The sequence below is a fragment of the Ostrea edulis genome, chromosome 7 (genome assembly GCF_947568905.1).
Source record: "Ostrea edulis chromosome 7, xbOstEdul1.1, whole genome shotgun sequence".
In the NCBI taxonomy this organism is placed as follows: domain Eukaryota; kingdom Metazoa; phylum Mollusca; class Bivalvia; order Ostreida; family Ostreidae; genus Ostrea; species Ostrea edulis.
Genome location: NC_079170.1, coordinates 62,746,378 through 62,763,950, shown reverse-complemented (window position 1 = coordinate 62,763,950; position 17,573 = coordinate 62,746,378). Strand labels below are relative to the sequence as shown.

At 35.1% G+C, this 17,573-nt stretch overlaps 1 protein-coding gene across 1 annotated transcript in view; it reads right to left on the bottom strand.

Annotated features, from left to right (window-relative positions):
* Positions 1-17,528, bottom strand: part of LOC130048396 (uncharacterized) — a 21,820-nt gene extending 4,292 nt beyond the window's left edge. Inside the window, exons 1-6 of the mRNA XM_056145052.1 lie at positions 17,410-17,528; positions 8,741-8,819; positions 8,559-8,653; positions 8,222-8,285; positions 7,623-7,727; positions 84-185 (exon numbers count right to left, since the gene is read on the bottom strand). Coding sequence (XP_056001027.1) covers positions 84-185; positions 7,623-7,727; positions 8,222-8,285; positions 8,559-8,633 — 346 coding nt within the window. The 5' untranslated portion in view covers positions 8,634-8,653; positions 8,741-8,819; positions 17,410-17,528. The remainder of the gene's footprint in view (positions 1-83; positions 186-7,622; positions 7,728-8,221; positions 8,286-8,558; positions 8,654-8,740; positions 8,820-17,409) is intronic.
* Between the last annotated feature and the right edge of the window lie 45 nt (positions 17,529-17,573).

Below are 17,573 nucleotides of genomic sequence, written 5' to 3'. Positions count from 1 at the left end.
TTAGAAAGTAAAAACCGGAACCAAAATTATTGGTATTTAGCGTTCCGGCGGGAAGTTAGGTGCAAGATTCCCTTCATACTTACCTCCAATAATTGTGTTGTGTACGTCAAACCTGGTTATATGGGTGAGGTTGACCAGATTTTCAAGAAATTCGGGGTCTAGTTTCAAATTTTCTCCGACTGGGTCTGTAAAGAAAAATGAATTGCAAACATGGTATGCATTCATTTATTTCAGATGTGAAGGTATTTTCTACTTATTCTATACGATATAAAGTTTACTCAGGGCAGTTTTAGTTCTTTTTAACTCTCGAAGCGGTTATTACTCTCTTAACTCGCATGCTACCGGTGTATATGTAGTTTGTACACGATCCATGACACTGTCCGTCACGCTGTCTGTAACATTGTTCTTCAGTAGCAAGTGCATGTTGTGCAAATACACGCACCCCGGAGTCCCCTAGGGATCCGGGTTAGAATAGGTCCTCAGTACCCCTTGCTTTTCGGAAGAGGCGAGTAAATGGGGCGGTCCTTCGGATGAGACAGCAAATTCCGAGGTCCCGTGTCACAGCAAGTGTGGCACGATAAAGGCCCACCCCTGCTCAAGGGCCATAGGCCTAAAGCAGTAAGCAGTCCTTCACCGCGGCTATGATGACGTTTCATACGAGGGAAAAATTCACGAGCGGAACGTTAAACAATATTCAATCACCTCGGAGTTTTGGTGATATCTTACATGTACATTATCGGGTGGACTTGGTTATACTGATATACGGGGATGTTTGTAGACGGTTTATGTCACAGTTAAAGAGACTGAATTTGAAACTTTTAGTACCAAATATACGTGCATTGGAGCAATATACATAGTGTTTTTGGTGCTCATACTGAGTTTTGGAATTCCCCGCACGATTACTAAAACTAACATATCATAATATACGGTCCGTTTATGAAGGCAGTTTGTTACATATTGAATGATCTACTGTATATAATTAAGATTGGTGTGAATATTCAGTATAGGAACGCACCAGTTTATTTGTTATGATTAGAGTTAGTCCCATTCTGGTGCGACTCATTATCGTCAACATGCGACATGTTAAGATCAAATGATAATCGGCCATTTTGATCTTGCATGTTGACATAAAATATCTTGACATAAGTCGCATATCCACATAATTATTTAGCTGCAGAACTGTGGCTCTGAGAAAATATTGGGACAGATCAGAGCTGTGTCTCAATATTTTAACAGAGAGCTACATTTCTGTAGCTACCACAGATGCTGCATATCGACTTAACTCGTATGTCGACATAAATACGTCACATTTCTACATCATATAGCATATTGTTATAAACAAGTCACATCAACATAATTACATGCATATTGCATCTTGGACGTACAGTGACATAAAATTGTTAATAAATTTACCAATATTATTTAAAATCAGATTCTCTAAAATGATTGGCAACTTGCATGTCACCATGATCATCTTGCATGTTTGCATATATTATCTTGCATGTAGGGGCAGATATACATGTATGCCACCATAAAAAGTTTAAATCGTACGGATGCTTGAATATATTTTTAAAACAAAATGATCATTTTGTGCTACAGCGCACGTGATGCATATTATTTGCTGTAAAGTCTATTGAGTTTCATAAAGATAATGTAACATTACCTACATGCCAAAAGGTGTGCATATCGAACCTGCTGGTTTATAAGTCAATGTAAAGACTACTAGTACACAAACGAATATAACTCACGTCAAGGTGATACATTTGTTTTAAAGTCATGTTTTAACAATAGGCTTATGGGCCACATCGCTCACCTGAGTCACCTTGGCCCATAGCTAGATATTTTCCATATATATTTGCATGTAAAACGTTGGTCCCTATTGTGACCCCAACCGACCCCCGGGGACCATGATTTGGAAAAAAATGAATCTGCACTATGTCATGAAGCTTTCAACTGGATATAAACTTTACTGACCTAGTGATTCTTCAGAAAAATTTTAATGGTTTTCCCTATATATTTGTATGTAAAACGTTGATCCTATATTGTGGCCCAATCCTTCCCCTGGTGGCCATGATTTTAACAATTTCGAATCTGCACCATGTCAGAAAGCTTTCATGTAAATTCGTACTTTCCTAGTCTAGTGGTTCTTGAGAAAAATATTTTTCAAGATTTTCTCTCTATATATTTGTATGGAAAACTTTGATCCCCTATTGTGATCCCATCCTACCACCGGGGGCCATGATTTGAACAATCTTAAATCTGCACAATGTCAGGACACTTTCATGTAAATTTGTACTTTCCTGGCCCAGTGGTTTTTGAAGATTTTTAATGATTTTCCCTATTTATTCCAATGTAAAACGTTGATTCCCTATTGTGGTCCCATCTTACCCCAGGGGCCATGATTCTAACAAACGTGAATCTGCATTATATCAGGAAGCTTTCATGTAAATCTCAGCTCTTCTGGCCCAGTGGTTCTTGAGAAGATTTTTAAAGATTTTCCCTATTTATTCCCATGTAAAACTTTGATCCCCTATTGTGACCCCAACCTACCTCCTGATGCCATGATTTGAACAAACTTGAATTTGTACTATGTCAGGAAGCTTTCATGTAAATTTCAGCTCCTCTGGTCCAGTGGTTCTTGAGAAGATTTTTAAATAACCCCACCCTATTTTTGCATGTTGTGATCTCCCCTTTGAAGGGGATATGACCCTTCATTTGTACAAACTTAAAAGCCCTTTACCCAAGGATGATTTGTGCCAAGTTTGGTTGAAATTGGCCCAATGGTTTTGGAGAAAAGGATGAAAATGTGAACAGTTCACAGACAACTGGCAAATTTTGATCAGAAAAGCTTCACTTGAGCCTTCGGCTCAGGTGAGCTGAAAACGAAATCTAGTGCAATAAACGAGGAAGGATGCATGTTGCGACTTCTTGTTGGACCAGAAAAATCATACAAAATACATACAGTGTGATATCACATTCATTTGCATTTTTTAAATAGTATGTATTTCTTATGCGGTTTTAACCTACAGTATGTATATAAATTAAACACGATATGCAGAATGGGCATGTTAAAAAAGTTTACGGTATAGTACATGTATATACACAAGTGCAATGTACATGCAAAACATGTAAACAAGCCAGCCATCTATTAAATTTTCTATCACTTTTGATGTGGCGATGTCAGTTGAATTTCGACATGTACCTTTAAAAATTTCAAACATACGTATAAAAAAAAAAAAAAAATTATTAAAAGCTTTATTTAATAATCTAATGTTGACATTAACTTTTATAGTACATATTTTCTTCATGTGTTGACATTTAGATATTAGACATAGTATTAAATTAATGTCAGACGAGACAAATGCACTTTTCTTCTGTTTCTTTGAACAGGTTAAATCTCTTTTTTCTGACTCAAGAGAGGTGTATCCATACTCTTCAATAATAATTTTGAATCTAAAAGTTCAGAGAGAAAAAAAAAAGATGGTAAAAATTAGCCCTGGACCTTACAATTGAGGAAAAGTAAATAAGTCTTTATCAATGTTTATAAGACAAATGCTGGTACGCCATGTTTTTAGGATATCTTTCTAGAATTTGATAATGATTATTATATACTGTGGAGACTTAAAAGGAATGGTTCACGATTTTTTAACAAAATATTTTTTATTTTTATGTGAAACATTAAGAATATAACTCATTTAATGTTGACAGCCAACATTTTGACCTTCTGAATGCAAAAATAAAAGCAATATTTTAGCCTTAAATCTGAGTTATGTAAACAAAGACTCAAGTCTTTTCATGTATATAAACACACCAGTGAAATGTTAGTTTTGTAATATAAAGCAACTAGATTTTGCAGTCACAAATTTTAACTTTTAGATGACACATTTTACCTGAAGAATGCTTGAAATGTAAAAGATATAATAAACTTGGATCGATAACCATTTCTTTTGAAAATTTCGTAAACAAAAACATACCGCAATCTTTGTTTACAAAACAAAAAAATGAACTCTCTAAAATGAGCTTCTGTGATAATATATAACCTTAATTTTTGTGTGAAATCTTTTAAACACATTAGACAGTAGATTCTGATCATCAAAAGTGAAAAACAAAATTTTGGGGGAAATCGTGAATCAGTCCCTTTAAATCTTACATTAAACCCTTTAGTTGATACTTATAATTATTGAAATATCAATAAATTAATCCTAAAGCAAGGTAAACATTATTAGAAGTCATGGACGATATGCAATGAGTTGACCATTACTGAATCATGAATCCGGATCGTAAAGTTTATGTACATTTTTTGTACGTGGAGAGAAAAACAAATCCTTAAAACAAGGTCACCTGAATTACATTTTAATTTCAGAGGATCAAACAAAGAAAACATTTATATCAAGCCAGGCTATAGATCAGATCACTCTATTGTAGTTATAGAATTAAAATTCAACCCATTTATTAGAGGACGTGGTCTCTGGAAGTTCAACAGTAGTTGATTATATGTATATAATACAGTATGTATACATGTATATAAAAAAAGTTAAGCAAGCAGTACAAAATGTTAAAGACCAGTATTTTAGAAATACAGCAAAGCCTGAGGATTACTTAGCTGTTGAAGTATTGATGACAGCACATTTCTTGAGGTTCTTTTAATAGAAATAAGAGGAGTGACAATTCTCATATCCTTCTCACACACACACAAAAAAGCAGAAAGAAAAGTTGGGAAAATCACTATGACGAGATAAATCGTCAAAGAATCAGAATATAATAGACATTCTTAATGAAAAAAATCTTCTCTAGTAAAACTAAGAAAAGAATGTAAGGTCACCTTACAAGATCACAACATGGGCTGAAGAGGGAGAAAAACCTACAACATATTTTTGCAACTTAAGAATCGCACAATTTTATCAATAAAACATTAAAGAGGGTCAGTACTGAAGAAAAAATTCATGACCAATTCGAACTTCTGAAGCAGGTCAAATCATTTAAATGATAACATTATGCTTATATAATATGCTTTAAAATTTTCAAACAAGTAAAAAAAAAAAATATTTTTTAATAGTCTGACGTTAACGTTAAAGTACAAATTTTCTCTATGTGTTGACATTTGAATATATGTAGTCATAACAGTATTGAATTAATGTCAGACGAGAATTGTGTACTTTTTATCTGTTTCTTTGAACGGGTTAGATATCTCATTTTTCTGAGTTCAGACTGTCAAACGGCCCTACAATTTCTAAAAAATCCTAGTTCTTTTAGGTTTGCTAAAATTCCTTAAAAATGTTAAATTCAAGGGGAAATCTTTAAAAAAGCCCCAATTTTCCCTGTCAATTCCTATTTTTTTAGAAATATATTTCTATTCTAGCAATTTTGAAAACGCATTCAAGCTGACCAGTGAATCTGCATGCATGTGTCAAGCTGTTTATTGCGTGTGACTTTGTGACAAAGATGTGACTATTGAGGTTATAGCCAATAGCTGGAAGACATCCTTTCTGCACGGACTTCTAGTATTTTTTGTGAGTTTCTTTATTGTCAGAATTGCGAAAGTAAGACCATTTAAATGTCTAAAACTGCCCTAATTTAGTTAAGAAATTCCTAATTTTAGCCCTAAATTTTCGTAATTTTAGCCCTAAAATTAGCCCTTATTTTTTGTCAGAGAGTGCTGGACAGCCTGTGAGTTGTACGGTTTGTTTTACGTCCCTATTTGTTTTATAACTCTCGGCATCGTGTGTATTTTTCACTCATTGTGTAGGTGAAGTGCCACAAAGAAGTAAAGCGCACTTGATATGCAATTTCGCCTACATAAATACTCTTATCTTGAATATCATTTTTCACAAATATTCTGCTATACAATGTCAGTTTATACTTGTGTTTACCCAAATTAATCAATAAAGATATATGTTGATAGTATCTTTATTTAATAAGAATAAAGATCACCGTGATTATATAGAATATATAGTAGATGTAACGTAATGGGCCTAAAAAAAAAAAATGCAAACTGTTGCAAAAGGCCACCCTAAACCAGAAATAAAACACCGAAATTGTTTTACTTGAGTATGGATGTACATAAGTACATTTGAGGAAATTTGGTTTAAGGTGGCCCTCATGTTGAAAATGGCTATAATATGACAAAAATTGTTCTCAAAATCTATCTTGAGATTTAGCAGCCTGTCAAACGTTAAACCTTTAAGCTAACATGTCTGGGTGGCCTAGTGGTTAAGGTGCTCGCTAATCTTACAATTAAAGCAAACATGCCGAGTTCAAGTCCAATATTTTATATTTTCCCAATCTATTTTTTGTTTGTTTGGTGTTTTTTTTTTGGTTTTTTTTTTTTGCCTTTAATTTTTTTGGAGTCGTTTTCTTGAAGGGGCGTTATAAATGTGATGCATATATTATAACAAATATTAGTCATTTTCATCATAACTTCCTATATTTGCAACTTAAAGAAAAGGAATTTATTCCGAGATCACTATTTCCGTTTGTTTACACTAACATGTGCACAGGATCATCAAACCGTAATGTGGCTGACGAAAACTAAACAAATACTACAAGGAAAGGGGCTCAGAATGAAATGCACAGCATGTAATAGGTAAAAATAGGTCAAGGGAGGAAAAGAACTGTTATACAGTTTGACTTCTCAAACGTAAATATACAAACTCATGTAGCAACTGCCATATGATATTTAGGCAAAGCTAAACACTCAAACTATCAACCAAAGGCAAATGAACTGATGAAATTTATTAAAGGTGCTGCAGCCATGTCAGAAAAACACTGAGATGAGTAATGTCATATGCAAAAGGGTTGTGTGATATTGAATGCACCTATGAAAATATTGCACTGTTCATCATTCCACATGGGAACATGGTTTATTGATTAAAGAACGACTCATATGTCAGTAATGCTAAACTGCGGCAGTTATTTATCTTGATTGACGAAACATTAAAAACGTTGGCCTTACATTTAAAAATAACACGCCAATCTATTATGGGAAACCGGTGTTTTCCCTTTAGATTTCAAGAGTCGGCCGTTTCGTCAGAAAAAGCGCTATACCTCTTTAGACCCATGCTTAGCGCTCAGTGCCGTAGCGGTGGAGGTTCCATTAGGAGGTACTCTACATCGTCATAATGACCGACTTCCTTTTAAAACATGGATGAAAATATAAAGATCAGCAATATGTGCCTATTCATTTCAATTATCCTTGCCTCGCTGAGTAGCTCAGTACATGTAGGTTAGCATGTCGAATACAGAACTATAGATCGCGGGATGGAGTCCAGCATGGGATTTTACATTTTTCAGATTGCTTTCCACTAAAACTGCATTTTTTGACTAAATAAAGTAAATTTGAAAGTTTTCAATTTCAAAATATTGTTGCACATATCCTTCATTTTTTCATCCATATCAAATTTCTTTGGTGTGGCATTCCTCCTAAGTGTGTGTGTGTGTGTGTGAAAAGTATGAAGGTAAACTTTATGGTTCATAGAACTATTCTTGCATACAAGGTGTAGCGTTAATTCTCTTATTCTATCGTTGGAATAATTTTGAAAGATAAGCTTTAAAACTCCTATATATAATATTAACTAGTTGTAACAATATTGAGTTGTTGCGCATGCAGGCAAATAGAAGCATACCTGTGACCTCCCTTAGTTTAGTCAGGGCCTTTCTCTCCTTCTGTAAGTCTGCCTGCATTGCAGAAGCGACAGCACGCACTCTTTCTTTTGGAACCATCTTAAAGACTATATAAAATGAGATATATACGATTATTATTCCTTCGTAAGCCCAAAATCGAAGTCCATACATATATATACATGTACGATCGAAATCGATACATCTGTAATACGCATTTAGAGCTAATTTTACCCACCCACAGTAAAATAGTTCATCACTGGGGCGGATCCAGAAAATTTTCAAAGGGTGTGTGTGTGTGAAACAGTTTCCGCTCAAAAGGGGTGGGTGACCATTAAAGACCCAAAAACTGACATAAAGTGGCCTTTGCTGAAAACAGGTCAAATCCTTTAACTCCCCTTTAAATCCGCCACTGCATCAATCCTGCACATTGTTCGTTGGGGTACAGTGGCGGATCCTGAACGAGGGGGTGGGGGAGCAGTAAACCGCTGGGCGTCTAGGGCAGTCTTTCGGCATATTTTTATAAAAATGGTTATATCTGTGAAAAGGGCGTGCGCCCGGAGCTACATCCTCCGCCACTGAGGTATGTTGAGAGAGTGCTTACTTTGTTCATTGAGTCTGGCGTTCAGAGCTTTGTCCCAATGTTCACCAGCGATAGGCTCCTCGTCCTGAAATAGAATAACGCTTTTTTTCTCTAACTTTTACATCCGCATATATAATAAAATGGAAATAAACACGTACATCTAACTTTAAAAGTTCATGAACGCCCATTCCAAGACTTGAAAAGGGGAAAATGTCCCAAAACTATAATAAGAGGGCGTTTTTGATCTTTTTTTATTTAAGTTGAACGATACTAGTATTTCTCAAAGAATGCATTAGAACTGTCAGAAAACAAGGTTGTCATATATAATTTAAGTGTTAAACAGTTGTTATATACTCACAGGGAGACACGCTGAACAGACAAGCGGAAGACGAATCAGAAGTAGGAGCACAGCTAGATACACCAAGCCTGTCATTGTTCTCAACGGGTGGACGTCTATTCGAATAATGTCTCAAATCTTTATTTATATTGACGTGTCACGTGATCAAATTTAAACACTACTCAAGGTGAAAACTCACGAACCTGAAAAGATTGCTTTGATATATGTAATATTGTGTTCACTGCTTGTTTCACTGGTCTATCGGCGGATCCAGGAAAATGCCTATAAATAAGTAAATTTGATCTATACAGGCTCACGTGAGTGTTTCTGAGAATTTTTCTATCACCTGTCTTAATTGTTGTCGTAAAGGTAACATTTCTAACTTCTGTAAAACCACTCAATCAATTTCAGTAAAACTTAGCACAGATTATAAATAGATTCAACCCCACCCCACCCCATGAAAAAATACTGAACATTTCTTAATAAACGAACACAAAATGCAAGTATTGGTAATGATCAGATTTAGTAAATACTTTTTATATTACCAAAAATGTCTATTTAAACTCTTTATTCACAATACGTGTAGAATTTGTTGAATTAGAATCGTAAAAGGGTAGATACTTTTTTCAGTTGGTCATTAATTTTCATGATGAAACCAGCATTTCGAACATTAAAAATCAGACCATTTTATTGTAAATCTCTAATTTCTGGACATTCGCATTTAAGTGTTAAGATTGCTGAAAATCCACGAACTATCGCCCCCCCCCCCCCCCCCCCCCCATCCCCGACTTGTGGCCATTTTCGCAAAAAATCTTACGACTAAGATCAAAATGTTGTCTCTGCCATATACTCAAAAGAGTACACCTATTCCCTGAGTAAGAATGCTAGTTTTATCACTTCTGTATATACTTAAGTTCCGTTCATTCAGAATAAACACACGTCCGAGTGATGAATTGTAAAAGAATTACAGTGTTCTCAAATTTTCATCTTAACCGTAAGATTTTTTTTACTGGACCTTTTGGAAACCTTAGGGTGGCTCCACACCCCTGCCTCTTTTGCTTCCACTTGAAACAGTCCCTAACTGCATGTACTTCCCTGATTGCCGACTTCTTAAGGAGATCATTGGGAAATAATGGTACACAGTAATGATGCGAGTGTTCTTCTACCAAATTAGACGAAACTTGCTCGAAATGATTAAATTTTGTTGAAACTAAAACTCGTGTTCAACACGATCAAGACTACTTACTACACTACACAGATCCAGTTTATGGTTTAATAGCATTGTTAGTAAAGCTATGTTGAAAAATGTGGGAGTAAACTAAATACAGTTTTTTAAGAAAAACAAATGTCTTCCCAGCTTCCCAAATTGGAAGTGCCCCAAATGCAGCCTCCCCCTCTTACATGTACTGTATTGTATTGAGGAAAAACATCAGCAGGAACGTAGAAATTATGAACTCTGATAAGCCATATACAAAATGTAGGAGAAGTGTTCACAAGCTATTTTACATCCTCCACCCTCTTAGATCCACTATAACTTTAAGGAAAACTAGTTCTAATTGTAACGGGGACCGTTACAGATGTTCCCCAAACCTCCCCCAATTAAAAAGTGATGTCCTTGTGAATCTATAGCAAAAAATCATTTTATTTCAGCCTTTAATTACATGTAGTACGTTCAATATGGTCATTTCAGTACCAAGAAATGAAAGAAAGCGTTGCACGTGCATACACGCGCACGCGTGTATGATTCCGATTTTTTGTTGATGTCGTTCAACAGGCATTTGTATCATATACCCACAGTATAAATTTCATAACGTTTCCACCAAATATAAGGAAGTTATAGCGATTTTAAAATCGTCCAATCAGAAATCAGCACACGTGCATGCACGTGCTGAGCAGTAATTCTAACCACAGCAATTTGTAAGGAGTACCAAGATACATCTATACCCCTAATATGAATAGAATTTGATGAAAAACAAAAACGTTATCGTCCTTTAAAAATTGAACATTTAAAAAACGTTGCACGCGCATGCGCGTGTGCGTTGGCATTTTTTGTTACACCAACATATAGATACACATATTGTCTACATATGCTGTGAATATCATCTCATTCGCTTCATAAATAAGATAGTTACAAACGTTTGAGCATTATCCAATCAAAATGAAGCGCACGTGCATGCGCGTGCAAATTGGTAATTTTGACCATGTAAATCAGTTAAGGGTCTCAATATCTACCTATGATATGAATTTCAAGCCATTTCAATGAACAACAAAAAAGTTAGCGTACAAATTTTGTAATGCGCGTGCACGCGCATGCGTGCGCGTGCTGGCAAAATAACTATTATTTTTCATATGTACAAATGATATACTATCATCCTATTTAGGTTTTATATCGCTTCCTTCAATATTCTGATTTTCCATTTTTTGTACCAAAATTGCAATGCACGTGCGCGCGCGTGCATGCACGCGCAAACAAAATGACTATCACTATGCACATCTACAAACGCTATATTATCATCCTGGAAAGTTTCATATCGATCCCTTTTGTAGTTTCTGAGAACACTACCGGACAAAAAAGTACCGGAGAAAAAGAATAATAACTAGTTCTAATTGTAACGGGGACCGTTACAGATGTTCCCCAAACCTCCCCCAATTAAAAAGTGATGTCCTTGTGAATCTATAGGAAAAAATCATTTTATTTTAGCCTTTAATTACATGTAGTACATTCAATATGGTCATTTCAGTACCAAAAAATGAAAGAAAGCGTTGCACGTGCATACACGCGCACGCGTGTATGATTCCGAATTTTTGTTGATGTCGTTCAACAGGCATTTGTATCATATACCCACAGTATGAATTTCATAACGTTTCCACCAAATATAAGGAAGTTATTGCGATTTTAAAATCGTCCAATCAGAAATCAGCACACGTGCATGCACGTGCTGAGCAGTCATTCTAACCACAGCAATTTGTAAGGAGTACCAAGATACATCTAAACCCCTAATATCAATAAAATTTGATGAAAAACAAAAACGTTATCGTCCTTTAAAAATTGAACATTTAAAAAACGTTGCACGCGCATGCGCGTGTGCGTTGGAATTTTTTGTTACACCAACATATAGATACACATATTGTCTACGTATGTTGTGAATATCATCTCATTCGCTTCATAAATAAGATAGTTACAAACGTTTTAGCATTATCCAATCAAAATGAAGCGCACGTGCATGCGCGTGCAAATTGGTAATTTTGACCATGCAAATCAGTTAAGGGTCTCAATATCTACCTATGATATGAATTTCAAGCCATTTCAATGAACAACAAAAAAGTTAGACTGATTCCAAAGTTAGCGTACAAATTTTGTAATGCGCGTGCACGCGCATGCGTGCGCGTGCTGGCAAAATAACTATTATTTTTCATATGTACAAATGATATACTATCATCCTATTTAGGTTTTATATCGCTTCCTTCAATATTCTGATTTTCCATTTTTTGTACCAAAATTGCAATGCACGTGCGCGCGCGTGCATGCACGTGCAAACAAAATGACTATCACTATGCACATCTAAAAACGCTATACTATCATCCTGGAAAGTTTCATATCGATCCCTTTTGTGGTTTCTGAGAACACTACCGGACAAAAAAGTACCGGAGAAAAAGAATAATAATAATAATAATAATAATAACTAGTTCTAATTGTAACGGGGACCGTTACATATGTTCCCCCAAACCTCCCCCAATTAAAAAGTGATGTCCTTTTAAATCTATAGCAAAAAATCATTTTATTTTAGTCTTTAATTACATGTAGTACATTCAATATGGTCATTTCAGTACCAAGAAATGAAAGAAAGTGTTGCACGTGCATACACGCGCACGCGTGTACGATTCCGAATTTTTGTTGATGTCGTTGAACAGGCATTTGTATCATATACCCACAGTATGAATTTCATAACGTTTCCACCAAATATAAGAAAGTTATAGCGATTTTAAAATCGTCCAATCAGAATTCAGCACACGTGCATACACGTGCTGAGCAGTAATTCTAACCACAGCAATTTGTAAGGAGTACCAAGATACATCTAAACCATTAATATCAATAGAATTTGATGAAAAACAAAAACCTTATCATCCTTTAAAAATTGAACATTTAAAAAACGTTGCACGCGCATGCGCGTGTACGTTGGCATTTTTTTGTTACACCAATATATAGATACACATATTGTCTACTTATGCTGTGAATATCATCTCATTCGCTTCATAAATAAGATAGTTACAAACATTTTAGTATTATCCAATCAAAATGAAGCGCACGTGCATGCGCGTGCAAATTGGTAATTTTGACTATGTAAATCAGTTAAGGGTCTCAATATCTACCTATGATATGAATTTCAAGCCATTTCAATGAACAACAAAAAAGTTAGACTGATTCCAAAGTTAGTGTACAAATTTTGGAATGCGCGTGCACGCGCATGCGTGCGCGTGCTGACAAAATAACTATTATTTTTCATATGTACAAATGATATACTATCATCCTATTTAGGTTTTATATCGCTTCCTTCAATATTCTGATTTTCCATTTTTTTGTACCAAAATTGCAATGCACGTGCGCGCGCGTGCATGCACGTGCAAACAAAATGACTATCACTATGCACATCTACAAACGCTATACTATCATCCTGGAAAGTTTCATATCGATCCCTTTTGTAGTTTCTGAGAACAATACCGGACAAAAAAGTACCGGAGAAAAAGAATAATAATAATAATAATAATAATAATAATAATAATAAGAAACAGAGTAAAAACAATATGTTCCCAAACTTTGTTTGGGGAACATAATAATAAGAAACAGAGTAAAAACAATATGTTCCCAAACTTTGTTTGGGGAACATAATAATAATAATAACTAGACACGATCTCGTTGCGAGCAACGAGTAGGTCTTCCGTCCGATTTGTTGATGCACTCGGAGTTAAAAAAAAAAGAAAAGACAAATGAGTCCCAATTTAGTTTCCGACTTTAAGACACTTTAGATATAATCAATTTTTCATATCATAAGCTTCTGAAGCAAAGTTGTGGTGAAATTCGTTTGAAATTCGACTCTCCAGGCGAGCCATAAGGCCCTCGGGCCTATTTCTTGATGTCATTTGTTAGCCCTCTATAGACTCAACAACTTTAGTTCTATATGTCTTTACAAAATATTTACCTGTAAAAAGTTATTGAGATCGACCGATATCGACAAAAAATCGACTCTACAGGCGAGCCATTAGGACCATAGGCCTATTTCTTGATATCAATCGATAAATCTCGATAAACTGAACAACTTTTGTTCAATATGTCCTTACAAAATATTTACCAGTTACAAGTTTTTGAAATCGACTGATATCGACAAAAATCGACTCTACAGGCGAGCCATGAGGCCCACAGACCCATTTTTGGATATTGATCGATAGGTTATGACACATTGAACAACTTTTGTTCAATAATGCTTTTCAAAAAATATGTCGTTTTAAAGATATGAGGCGTCAAATATTTACGATTTTGGCCCTTAAAATCTCTAATTACGTAACATATGACCTACTTTTTGATTTGATAAGATCAAGCTCGTTGAGATGAACATTTCCGCTTCTACAACTTATTATAAAATATTAATAGTTTCTGAGATATTCTCAAAAACATTTGGACCCTTCTGAACCCCTAATTTAAAGGGCCAGCCCGTTTTGCTTGATATCGTAAGAAAGGCCTTGTCATTTTAAACATTTTTTGCTCAACAAGTATTTAGAAATTCTTTACCGTTCTCGAGTTATCTCTACAAGAAATATTTAGGGGCCAAACTGTAGCTCCCTAACGGGGCCACATAGGGAAGAAACGAAATGTACATATTGTTTAGATTATCATTCTGAACAACTTTTGTTCAATAATGCTTTTCAAAATATTTGTCGTTTTCAAGATATGAGGCGTCAATTATTTATGATTTTGGCCCTTAAAATCCCTTATTACGTAACATATGACTTACTTTTTGATTTGATAAGAACAAGCTCGTTTAGATGAACATTTCCGCTTCAATGACTTATTACAAAATATTAATAGTTTCTGAGATATTCTCATAAACCTTTGGACCCTTCTGGGCCCCTAATTTAAAGGGTCAGCCCCTTTTGCTTGATATCGTAAGAAAGGTCATGACATTTCAAACATTTTTTGTTCAACAAGTATTTAGAAATTCTTTACCGTTCTCGAGTTATTTCTAGAAGTAATTTTTAGGGGCCAAACTGTAGCTCCCTAACGGGGCCACATAGGGTAAAAACGAAATATGCATACTGTTCAGATCATCATTCTGAACAACTTTTGTTCTTTATTGCTTTTCAAAATATTTGTCGTTTTCGAGATACAAGGGGTAAAAAATTTATGGTTTTGGCCCTTAAAATCCCTTATTACGTAACATATGACCTAAATTTTTATATGAATAGATTTGGATTGTTGAGATGAACATTTTTTGTTCTTTGACTTCTACCAAAATATTAACGATTTTTGAGATATTTTATCTAGACTTTGAGCCCTTCTAGATCCCTAATTTAAGGGGCTAGCCCCTAAATCTTGATATTTTCGAAAAGATCTCGTAAATGTGCACAACATTTGTTCTACATGTCTTAACAAAATATTTGCAAAAAAAAAGATATTTGAGATCAAAGGTCAAAAATCGCCGAAATCGGTGAAAAATTTTGGCATCCATTTTTCAGGTCCAGGCGAGCTTTTAGGCAAATCGCCTCCGGTAAAATCGAATCCCCCACAAATCTTCTAAAATGTTTACTCTATCTTGTGTAGAAATTTCAAGACTCTAGCTTCAAAACTAACGGAGGAGATGTGTGGACAACAAGGCCCTTCAAAAAGTCACTAAAAGAGAGATAACTCCTGACCGGAAGTGACGTCAAGCACGAAATTTTGCAAGCAAAGTCTCGTCACCAAAAGACATCTTTCCTGAAAATTTCGTGAAAATCGATGGAGAAATGGCTGAGAAAAACGCGTGTACTACCAAGGAAAATAATAATAATAATAATAATGAAGAAGAAGAACGCGAACAATAATAGTAAGGTCTTCCGCAGGAGACGGAAGACCTTAATTAATTAATAATAATAAGAAACAGAGTAAAAACAATATGTTCCCAAACTTTGTTTGGGGAACATAATAATAAGAAACAGAGTAAAAACAATATGTTCCCAAACTTTGTTTGGGGAACATAATAATAATAATAAGAAACAGAGTAAAAACAATATGTTCCCAAACTTTGTTTGGGGAACATAATAATTGGACCCTCCCGTTCCACCAATATGCACATCTAAATATTGTACAAAATTTCAAGTCTATCAGATAAGTCATATGAGACGAGAAGCGTTCATAAGCTATTTAGCATCCTCCATCTCTCTTAGATCCACTTAACTTTTAGGGAAATAATTTGATCCTTCTGTCCCTACAATATGTACATCTATAAATGGCAATGAAGCATTGTACAAAATTTCAAATATATCATATAAGCTATATAGGAGACGTTTTCACAAGCTAATTTACATTTTCCACTCCTCTTAGATCCACTGTAACTTTTAGAAAAATAATTGGATCCTCCCGTTCCACCAATATGCACATCTGAACTTGCCAATGACACATTGTACAAATTTTCAAGTCTCTTTGGTAAGCCATATATATAGGAGGAGAAGCGTTCACAAGCTTTTGTGACAGACAGACGGACGGACAGAAAGTACAAAAACAATGTCTCCCCATGGTAGAGGGGAGACATAATCCCTTCATGAATATGCATTAGCAATTCATCGTTTTCTCCTTTCACCGCGTAGACTGAATAATTAAAATTAGATGTTAGATCCACACACATCCTCGCTACACAAACGTTTGTGTAGCCAGTATGTGAGTAGATCTAACATCTAATTTTAATTACTACTAAATAGATTGAGTAGACCAGGGCTGCGTCCAAGATCGTAGCAGCTAGCCTAGGAGCTAGGTATGGTGGTTGATTTCTGCCATTTTACACTTTACATCGTATTTTTTGTTATTTCGGGGCTAAATGACAACAAAACAATACATGTAGTTAGCAACTTTTCAACCCGAAAAGACTACAAAATGATATTATTACCTACTTTTCACCTCAAAATAAAGAAAACACAACACATTGTAAAATGGCACAAAGCAGCTACCATACCTAGCCCGTAGGCTAGCCGCTACGATCTTGAACGCAGTCCAGTACTCCTTAAATAATCGTATATACATGTAATTCGTCGAAATTGTCAAATCGTATTATTTTCCATAGTTTATCATAATGACTAAATTTTGGCCTGGTTTTTAACATCGAATTGATTGATACGACACATACACCTTTAAAAGGTACATCTAATATACGCAGATAGTCTTGATTAAAAACCAGCACGTAGACTGAAAGGAGAAGGGGCTAGGCGGAAACCCAGCTGAATTCGTAGAGGACATAGAGATTGATACCGGTATGTAGATAGATAAATAGACAGATACTCTTAAGATAGATACACTGTAGATAGATAAATAGATAGATACTCTTAAGATAGATACATTGTAGATAGATAAATAGACAGATACTCTTAAGATAGATACACTGTAGATAGATAAATAGACAGATACTCTTAAGATAGATACACTGTAGATAGATAAATAGACAGATACTCTTAAGAGAGATACACTGTAGATAGATAAATAGACAGATACTCTTAAGAGAGATACACTGTAGATAGATAAATAGACAGATACTCTTAAGAGAGATACACTGTAGATAGATAAATAGACAGATACTCTTAAGATAGATACACTGTAGATAGATAAATAGACAGATACTCTTAAGATAGATACACTGCAGTCTGGTGAAGCGGGTCAAACGTTGCTAGAAGATTTGGTTCCACGGGAGTTCAAACCGCAGATATGGACAGAATGGGTATATCCATATGTAGTGAATCTCTCTCTCCCTCTCCAAATCTATCTATATATCTATCTATCTACAACAGCCCAGGAAGACC